Source organism: Eulemur rufifrons, chromosome 7, assembly GCF_041146395.1.
Source record: "Eulemur rufifrons isolate Redbay chromosome 7, OSU_ERuf_1, whole genome shotgun sequence".
Lineage (NCBI taxonomy): Eukaryota > Metazoa > Chordata > Mammalia > Primates > Lemuridae > Eulemur > Eulemur rufifrons.
The window spans coordinates 266817098-266827483 of NC_090989.1; the positions used below are offsets into that span (position 1 = coordinate 266817098).

Below are 10386 nucleotides of genomic sequence, written 5' to 3' on the forward strand. Positions count from 1 at the left end.
ACCACAGGTTTATAGCAGGGTCAATGTGGACAAATAAATTTCTCTGAATGTTAAGAGCAAGCTCTTCAGGAGCAGGAGTGATGAGATTCATTCAGGTTGGGGGGCTGGTCAGGGGCTGGGGTAGAAGGCAAGGAGTCAGAGGAATGAGCATATTAGTGAAGGAGGCTGGAGAGTGGACCATGATCTTGACCTCATTGTTCCTGTCCCATCTGCTCTGCTAATGTTGCCTGTCTCAGTGAGGGGCTCTACCTCCTTCCTGGTGGCCTGAGCCCCAAATCTGAGTCACTCTGGCCTCCAGCAGTCCCACCCTCTACAATTCATCCATCACCAGCTCCTGTGACCTCTAGCTCCCAGATATTTCTCCATGTGCGTCTACTTTTCTCCACACTCATGACTTCTTACCCAATGTCAGTCTGCCAGTATCCTACACCTGCTGCAGTCTCTTGGCTGGTCTCCTTCCTGCAAGTCTTGCTCACTCTTTCCACCAATACGTTCTCAGTGCTGCCAGAGAGCTCTTTCTAAGACGCAAATATAAGCATTCTGTGTTTCTGCTTAAAACCTTCCAACAGCCATCCCATTTACTATAAAGAGAAATGTTTTCTTCTTTTGAAAGGGATCTTTTATGTTGTCCCGCCTTACTGCTCCGGTCTCATCTCTATCTTGTCCTTCATATTTGTCCCTCCCTCCCTCTTTGCTTCCTTTGCATTGAATTCCTAAACCTGGGGACATTTTCACCTTTGGGACTTCCAGCATGTTGTTCCTTCTGCCTGGAATGTCCCCCAACATCTGGCCTTGGTAACTCCTACTTATTCTCCCATCTTATTATAGATGTCACTTCTGGGAAGCCCTGGCTGCTCTCGCAAACCTGGTTGTACCCTTGCATTAGCATTTATCACAGCAAACATCGCTACCTGCTGTTCTTTCCACACCGTCTGTCAGTACACTCTGTTGGGGCAGAGGTGGTCATGTCTTGTTCTCGCTGTATCTCAGCACCTTGCACAGTGCTGGGACCTTAGTAGATGAGCCATAAAGTTTTGTTCATTCCCTGCCAAAGGGCTTAGAGACACAAACTTTCTGAGCCCAAGTGCCCTGAGATTTAAATGCATTCTCTCGCTTTGTGTTTTACCCCAGTGTAAGGATCTTGTGTCTGTAGTTAAAGAGGGAGTCTGACCTGGGAAAGAATGATTCATACACTCATACTATGAATGCCGATTTTATTAGGAGGTGAGTCTGATTTTATAGATCCAAGTAAAATAGGCTATAAAAATAAGTACCTCAAAGTAAAGTGGCTCTTAATATATCTCCTCTTCCTCCACACCACCCACTTTGGGAAGTATTGTTGGCTGAATATATTCAATTGAATATTCCATTGGAGCAAGTCTCTTGGTATTTGCTGCTTACAAGTAACAGTAACACTGCCCAGATGCCATGGGCCTGGGCTCCATTGCTCTCCTGAGTGTTCACAGCTGAGGAGGCCTCAGGAAAGAAAGCTAACTTCTTTCAAGGTTTTATTTTAATTTAAAAGATAGTGGTGTTTGGGTGCAACGGTTGGCAGTTCTTGTAAACTGTCCCCTCCACATTCCCCGTAGGTATTGAAATGCATGCCTTGGGTTGAGCTCTCCTGCAAGACTCCAGCACGGCACCCAGGTGACAGTTGGCCATACTGTGGAGCCCTCAAGACAGTCTCTGGAAGAAAGGGGGCTGGCTCTCTGCAGCTGGAGCCTGAAGCCCCTTTTTGGGTCTGGAATGGCAGCAACGCAGCCTGCGTCTAACCCTTGGGTTCCTGCTCTGCTGCCAGCAGAACCTCATCTCTGCCTCATAGGGGCATCTTAAAGCTGAGAAAGTTCTTCCATCACCAGGAAAGTGCTTTTCCCCACCCACCAGGGACCCCCCTGGGTGAGAGTGGGTCATTCTGAGGCCAACTCTGGCTTCTTGGGCAGTGGGTTGCTTTGGTCACCAGTTCCCCAGTCACTTCTGTGGTCTTCAGGGGAGGCCTGGCCATTGCTGGTGTTTTCGGCTCCCACGGGTCAGCACCTTCATTTCTCTGTGATGTCTCCATATTGCAACCATGCGACTTGTTTATAGGCCACGATGCTGTAAGAATTTATAATAGAGAGTTACAAGAGACAGCTGGCATGGGGGATGTCATGTCTTTTTAGTCACTGAAAGACTGAGAGGCTATATCCATTTATGGCACCAGAATGCTGCCCTGAGTGGAGAGGGGTGGTCCGAGGGAACTGCTCTCATTGCGGGTTCGTTCTCGTCCTGCAGGTACTGAGCCTGCCCCTGCTTCCCATAACATCATGAGCCCGCTGCATCTGCATTTTGCTTTTCCTGGAATCCCTTTCCATCTCGCTTCTGCCTGATAATGAATTCCCAGGTAGATCTCAAGATCAAGATTAGCCTTCGCTAATCCCAAGCAGAATCAGCTGCCTCAAAAAAATCATAAATAAATAAATAAAAAGCAATGAAAGCCAAGTATGGCGTTTTGAGCAGGAGCTGACATGATCTGAGTTATACTTTAGGGAAATTGCTCTGGCCGCCTGGTGGGGAGAAGGTGGGAGGAGAACAAGAACAAGAGCGGATGTGCGGGGAATGGTTCAGAAGCTGACTCAGTCATTGAGATGCTTTGGACTAGGGGTGGTAGCGGTGGAAATGGAGGATGACTTTGAGGCATATTTTGGAAGTAGAATCAAGGAATGAGGCCTGATGGGCTGGAGGAGGGGGAGATGAGAAAGGGGGCTGGTGGGGACTCCAGCCTGGGCGGGTAGTGGTGCCAGTTAGTGAGATGGGAGCAGGTTTAGGAGGGTATCAAGAACCCAATTTTGAACATTTAAATGGTAATTAGAACATGTGGAAGTACTGTAGATTGCTCAGAGAGAGAATGCAAAGTGAGAAGACAGCCCAGAGCAGAGCCCCAAAGAATACCTACATTTGGAGGTTTGTAGAGGAGAAGCCATGAGAGAGGTGGGAGAAAACCCAGCAGAAAGAGGTGTTGTGAAAGCCAAGTGACAAATACCTTCTGAGGAAAGAGTGATCGACAGCATTAGGGGCTGCTGAGAGATCACGTGAGATGAGGTTGGCAGCGCGTCAACTGATTCAGCGACGTAGAAGCCATTGGTGGCCTTGGCAGAGCAGTGCTGGCAGAGTCGGGGGAGCAAATCAGGCTGGAGTGGGTTGGAAAGTGAGTGGGAGGTGAGGATGCGAGACAGCCTGTGCAGGGCAGCCTTTGGAGAACTTGACCATGAAGAGGAGGAAAGAGAGGGTGGCAGGTCAGGTGTCAGTTCTGGTAGAAGAGTTCAGGAGAAAGCAGTCAAGCAGTGGATGAGCACCCTAAGGAGATGGGAGAAGCGGCACCCAGATACTGGGCAACTTTTCCGAGAAGTAGTGCATGTGGCGGCTAAGAGAGACTGCCTGGGTTCAAATCCTGTCTCTGCCACTGCCTAGCTGCACATCCTTTGTTAGATTACATAATACCTTCAGTCTCTGTTTCCTCACCTGCAAAATGGGGATAATAGTAATTACCTCGGAGGATTGCTTGGGAAGATTAGTTAAAATATATGAAATATTTAAAGTAGTGCCTGGCACATAGTAAGGGCTATTAAAGTGTCTGCTATTATTGTCATTTAAAAAAAAGACGATGATAGGTGCAAGTGAACGTAGGTTTGTAGACTGGAAAAGATGAGTTCAGTCCCTTCTGATGGCTTCTATTTTCTCTATGAAGCATGAGCATTAGCTGCGCGCATGTGTGTGAGGGGGTGAAGGGAGAAGGTTGGGGGTGTGCAGAACCACACAATTATTTCCTCGGCGTCTCCCTATTGCATGGAAAGAAGAGCAAACAGGAGAGAGCAGGTTTTCACAGCAGCACGAAATTGCCTCGCTTTGGTACCGGGAAGGGGCATAACTGTGTAAAGGAAAATAAAAATCTCAGGACCACCTGCCCCCCAACTGCTTATGTAAAAAGGAAGGTAAAGGCCTCAGGCACCTGTGAAGGACTCGCCCCACAGATCATTCGTGAGGGAATTCCTTGCTGGCCTCCCATAAGCAAGGATGTGCAAATTGGAACTTTGCTACCTTTAGCTCCTAAAACTAAAGTCTGTTTGATTCCACACTAATAATGAATTACAAGTTTATCTTGCCAGGTGCAGAACAGAGACAAGATAAGATCAGACATTCTTCCATCTACCCAGGGACATCTACATAATTGATGCTTCCTTCACTCCCTTTTTCTCTTCTAACATTCCCCTTTTCTTATATAAAATGTAGATTTTCCTGGGCTTCACAAGATTGTAACCAATTTTGCCTCACTCCCCCTCCCCCCTCCCCTTTTCCCTGTATGCCCTGTTCCCCTTAAATACTGAAGCTCCCAAATGCCCCTTTGGAAAACCAGCGACAGATTTGTCTGTAGTTTGTGTTTTTCCCAGGTGTGTCCTCAACTTTGGCTTAATAAACCTCATTGCTTGAGATCTTTGCCTGAGTCACTCATTTTGCATGGACGTACAGTAGCATGAAATCGGCTCACTTTGGTACCAGGTAGGGGCATAGTCACAGCCCCTTGGATTGCAAACAGGTTGGCAGCTGTGGCCTAGGGACCTCTCCTGGCATCAAGGAAGCGGATACAGACTGTGACCTGGTCCACCCTTGGCCTTCCGAGTCCTCCTCTGCTCCAGTATGCCTTCCTGGGTTTTCATGTCATCGGAATGTAGCTTTTCTTTCTGTGGTTAGAAAGCTCTACTGGTCTTTCCTGTTGTTTTCACTTAATGATTGACTGCACAGCCTTGACCTCTTCTAGCTGTAAGAATTTTTCAGGATCTCAGTTATTTAGTGACTTTGTGGAAGGGAAAGGTAATAGAAACACTCCTTTTATACCAGAGGCTCTCAATCTTGGTCGTACATTCGAATCACCTGGAGAGCTTTTAAAAATTCCTATGCCCCAGCTGTGCCCCGGATCAATTGAGTCAAAATCTCTGGACGTGGGATCCCAATAGCAGTAATTTAAAAATCTTTCCCAGTGATTCCAGTGTACAAAGAATGTGGCTTTGTTTGCACATGCGTATCTCTGCTGCTAAATGTCTACAACAGAGGGGAACAGTGAGCACTCACTTAAGTGCCTTATCCGCATAAGCACTTGGTCAATTGCTTACTTGAATTCTCTCATTGCTTGCATTTGTCTGTGTCTTTGTGACACACACTAACTAGTAACACTTGTTTTCTTTTGTTTATTGGTTTTTGTTTGTTTAGGTTAAAGAGACTACTTTAACCAACTGCCAATGAGACAGGACTGGATCATTTTCAATTTTCAAACTACTAATCTTGGCAAAGAGCTGAGGCTCCTGAGAAGTCTGCATGCGTGCCAACTCTAGCTGAGTCAGTCCAACCCAGCCAGCCAGGACTCACGTGAAAACAGGAGCATGTGAAAAGGCCTAAGGGTTGGACAGTATGAGGACAGATCTTGCTCAGTCTCCACCTCACAAAGCGAGAGCTGGTCCTGCCTGTTGCTTGTACAAACTCTCTCAGCTATTTGATCCTCATACCTTATGTTTCTCAACTATGAAATAAAGCAAAGAACCATAATGATTGACGGCTCTATCCCCAGAGGCTTAACCTTCTATGCAGGCAAGGGCCTATATTATGATGTGATCTGAGAGTTCCAAAAAGGGCTTTGTCACTGTCCCTTCCAGCTTGTCTGTCATTATTTTCTACTCTGCTGCCTGTAATACCACCATAACTGATATGTGGAGCCCTCATGTGCTGCTAAGCAGGTCCCTTGAAAATGCAAATCCCTTGTACTTTATTGTGGATATATTTATTCTATGGAGATATATATTTATATATATTCCCTTCTCTTCTGCCAGCACCAATACAAGCATGGGAGAACCTCACTTCAGGGGAAGGGGTTAAAGGGCCTAACAGTCTAAACCGTGCTTTCCTATATGGGAATGTCTAGCCACATGTGGCAACCGACCACACGACCCAGTGGCCAGGAGATTTCAGTGGCACTGAGCACAGAGCCCTTTGAGGGCACGAGACAGGATGACTTTGACCTAACGGAAGTGAAACAAAAGAGGTCTGAATGGTTCATGAGGGTTTCTGATCTCAGCCTCTCTTGCTAAGGAAGTATATGAAGCTCCCATAAACAGTCATTACAAAACTGCCAGGAAGTGGGCCGGCTGGTTAGGGCCCTCTGTTTTGTACTTGCAATCTGGGGGAATTCCCAAATTGCCAGATTATGAGTTTGGGGACACAGGAGGACTTTTTCATTGTGAGAGAGCCTACTCAGAAGCCACTGCATTTAAGTGCTGAAGATAAGTAATCCCATGCGGGTGGGCTGGAGACGGTCCAACACTCATGACGTAAGCGCCAGAGCCCCGGCGCACACAGCTGCCCTCTTACCCGATCGGGATGATGGCCAGGAAGGAGAGGAAGGAGGAGAGAGCAAAGCAGGTGCCCACGAACGTCTCCATGGTGAGCTGATAGATCTTGTTATACATGGTGGATGTCACCACGCCGGTCAGAGCCAGGGACAGCTGCAGTATGACGAATACCTTCCCTGTGGAAGGGACAGAGGTTACCAAGAAGTGTGCTGCTGTACCTTCCTTGTTCCCTGCTAGCTGAGTCTCTGGGGAGCTCTTCCCTCCGCCTTCCAAGGATTCCTGCTCAATCTTTATGACTCAATTTTCCAGGAATTCTGCCTCGATCTAGTGGGATCTTCCTGAGACCAGTGGGTGACAGTGTCTTCCTTTGACTGTGGCTTTTTAGTGGCTGACTTTCTGAGTCTTTCCCACCCTTCTGTTTCCACTCTCTGCCCTGGATGGAAACCAGTGTTCCTAGTGTATGCAAGGATGCTTCTGGAACTCTCTCAAGTGCCTTCTGCAGGTCTGTGCCTCCAGCTGAGTGGTTATGAAAAAACCCCAGGCAGAAGATCCTGGAGAGATTCTGTCACTCACCATAAGAGGAGCCTTTTATGAGCTTGGACATGGCCGATCGGATGGTTGTGATGGGGATGAGAGCGAACATCATGACAGCTCGAGCTGTGAAGAGATCACACAAGAACACTCCTCACTGTAGCCCAGCCTTGACAGAGGAGGAAATTAGAATAAAGCAAAAGCTTCCCTTAGCACCCCCTCTCCCTAAATTCCACACACGGCTTGACCTGGAAGAAGTCATTTCTCTGCTGGCAGCCTAGCGCCCTCCCTTGACCAGGCTCTGAGTCTCTGCGCCCTGCTACTGTGTATGCCGCATACAGATCTGCAAGGCAGCGGGGCACGGTTGACACGGTGACAGTTGGTGAAGGGTGTCTTTATTGGCAGACTTAAGTGATTTCTGGGGAAGTGGAGCGAGTGCCACCAAAGTGACCAAGATTCCTCTCCCTGCTTCCCCAGGAGAGAAGTGCCTGTCCTTGACATTCGTGAATACCTCTGGGAGACAGTCCCAGGAGCTTTTGCAGACTGCCTTCAGACATGTGTCCCACTCACACAGTGGCTGCATAGCCTTCAAGGTCTATTGATCATCTAGATGCAGCGTGTGAGTGAGTGAGCGTGTGTGTGTGTCTGTGTGTGTCTGTGTGTGTGTGTGTGAGAGAGAGAGAGAGAGGTGGCGGGAAGAAAAGGGAAGGTGGAGGGTACCCTGTCCTTTGCATATGGCCAGTATAACTGGGAACTGGCCAGGAGTTAGTTTGCCATTTTGTTAGGTGTTTTTCTGAGATGTGTGACCTGGGCCAAGGGCAAGCCTCAGGTAGCTCCCTGGAGTTGTTCTTTATGGTATTTCTGTGACTTTTTAAATTGATTAAAATGAACTAATATTTAAAATTCTGTTCCTTAGTTGCGCTAGCCACATTTCAAGCCACGCTGGGCTAAAGAGCCCATTCACTGGACTCTTGAGCACTCCCCCTGGGGCTGGTGGCTACTGTATTGGACAGAACAGATATCACCATTGCCGTCATGATAGAAAGTTCTGTTGGAGCACTGGTCTAGAGCTCTCTGCCTGTGGTTTGTCTGACTTGTGTCCTCAGATGGAAACTTCATTCTGCTTCCTTGAGGGAATTTATTACATTGGTTGTGGAAGGCATTTATTGAGTATTTTTATGGATTTAAAATAAGCCCTTCGTTGGCCCCAAATGGTTATAATTAAGGGATCTTTTCAGTTGGATTATTTAATGTTTCATCTCTTTAAAATTGGGGAGAAGAAACCCAACCCCATCTCTTCCATTCAAGGCCATCCTGAAGCCTCCCCTACTGACTCCAGGTACCACTGACCACACCTCCTTGACCTCCTAGTGCCAGGGACACCACTCTGGTAACATTTCAATCAGCAATACAGATAAGCTCAAGTGCACATAATCCTGTCTCCCTCGTGCCTCCTAAGTAGCAGGTTCAGTTCCTGGAGCTGAGCTGGGATGCCCAGACCACAGCATCCCTGGTGCCAGCCCCATGGCACAGAGGGCCAGCAACGTCCTACCTCCCCAAGAATGCCCTACTCACCAATATAGAACATGTATGTCTCTTTCACAAAAGCCAAGAGGAGGGCTCCTGACCCAAAGGAGACCATCCCAATCATGATCATGGTGGTGTCCCGGAAGCAGCGGGAGAAGACCAGGACACCCAGGAAGCTGGTGATGAAGATGGTGTACCCTGCAGCCATACCATAGCCCACCTGCACTTGGTTCCATTTCAGAGGCTCCCTCAGCACAAAAAGGGGCAGCACGTCCACTGTGCCCACCACTGCCAGGTCGTATATGATAGCACCCACAAAGAGCAGGGCAATGATGGTTTTGGGGGGCTTTGCTTTTCCAGGAGATGGAAGGTGCCCCACTACACTCTGCTTGTCCAGCTGATCAGGATCTAGGGTGCGATATGTGCCAACGGTGCCAGACACGGTATCCACGGAGGGGAGCTCCTTGCTGGGCTTGGCCACCGACTCAGGGACCTTCAGCACCAAGAGGCTGTAGAAGAGGGCGAACGTGGCACAGCTCACGCTGCAGGCCGTCAGTATCAGGCCCTGGCCAGAGTGCCCAGCCATCTGCTTGAAGAGATGCCCGGAGGCCATGCTCCCGCAGAACCCCGCCAAGCCCAGGATCAGGTCAATAAGGATGAGGCGCACGGAGCGGCGGCCCTCGGAGGAGCCCAGGGATCCCAGCGCCATGACCCCGGACCAGAAGGCCGAGAAGCCGCCGCACAGCCCGTTCAGCGCTGCCGCCCCGTACAGCATCTCCACCGGCCAGTCCAGCAGCACCTTGAGCAGCAGCCCGAGGCGGGAGAGCAGGAAGCCCAGCAGCGACACGCAGATGGAAATCTTGCGGTGGTAGCGGTCGCTGAGCCAGCCCAGCCCGTAGGCGGACAGCAGGGGCGTCAGGCCCACCACGAGGTTGTAGATGATGTAGAAATTGGAGATGGCCCTCTGCTGCTGGTCTTCTAGAGTCCCACGCGGCGACGGGCTGGCGCTGTGGTTGGAGGAGCCTCCGCCTCCGAAGGACGCCTTAACCACGAGGAGCAGCCCCGCGTCGTAGAGGGAGGCGGCCACCTGGGTCGAGGCCACCACGGGCTCGATCCAGGTCCTCACCTGGAGGCGAGGCAGGCGACCGCTCCACGGGCAGGTGACCCCGGGGCCCATGTGACCTGATAGGAGCTAGAGGGGCTTGCTGGCTGCAGCGACAGGGAGATGCTCCCAAATTCGGCCGCTGCGGAGGGTCAGGGCTGGCTGAGTCCGAGAGCGCGAGTGTGCGCTGTGCGCCCGGTTGCGCGCAGGAGAGCGCCGAGCGGAGCCAGGGCGCGGAGCGCGTGTGACAGCAGCCAGTCCAGCAGCCGAGTGACCTCCCCGGCCTCAGCCACTCCTCCTCGGGTCAGAAAAGGCCGCGCTCCGCCCCCGCCCTCGCCCCCGCCGGCCGCTCAGGGCTGGCGACGGCCCAGGGAAGCCAGGCGCGGGGGAGCGCACAGCGACTCTCAGCTCCGGGCGCCCCCACCCCGGGCCGCCGCGTCACGCTGCTCCTGTGAGCGCGGCCGCCTGACCGGGCCGAATTTCCCCACAGCCAGGCGTGCCCGGACCTCCCGCGGATCGCTGGGGACCTCCTCCTGGGGCAGGAGCTGACCTGCCCAGGAAGTGTTTCCAAATTCTCTTGTCCCAGGAAGGCACCTTTGGCAGAGGGGTGGGATGCCTAGGATTCTGCCTAGGATAAATCCTGGGGTGTGAGGCTTTATTTGGGGTTTTAATGCAATATGGAAGTAAAAACTCAGGAGAAGGGGCCTGCCTCCTCAAGGCAGGGGAGGCTTCAAGCTGATGGCCCTTCTTCAAGCCAGGAGCCTATCGGAGAAGAGTCCTGCCTTGGTGGGCGCTGGCCCCAGTCTAGGAGGCTCCTGCCTCAAACCCCAGGGCCAGGGGTGAGAAGGGGAG

At 50.8% G+C, this 10386-nt stretch overlaps 1 protein-coding gene across 1 annotated transcript; it reads right to left on the minus strand.

Annotated features, from left to right (window-relative positions):
- Nucleotides 1-1197: 1197 nt before the first annotated feature.
- Nucleotides 1198-9780, minus strand: SLC46A2 (solute carrier family 46 member 2). Its single transcript, XM_069474564.1, has 4 exons — nucleotides 8481-9780; nucleotides 6948-7031; nucleotides 6394-6550; nucleotides 1198-2094 (listed from the first exon to the last, which is right to left on the minus strand). Exons 1-4 carry the CDS (start codon nucleotides 9607-9609, stop codon nucleotides 2037-2039), a joined length of 1428 nt encoding a protein of 475 aa, XP_069330665.1. The 5' UTR covers nucleotides 9610-9780; the 3' UTR covers nucleotides 1198-2036.
- Nucleotides 9781-10386: the final 606 nt, after the last annotated feature.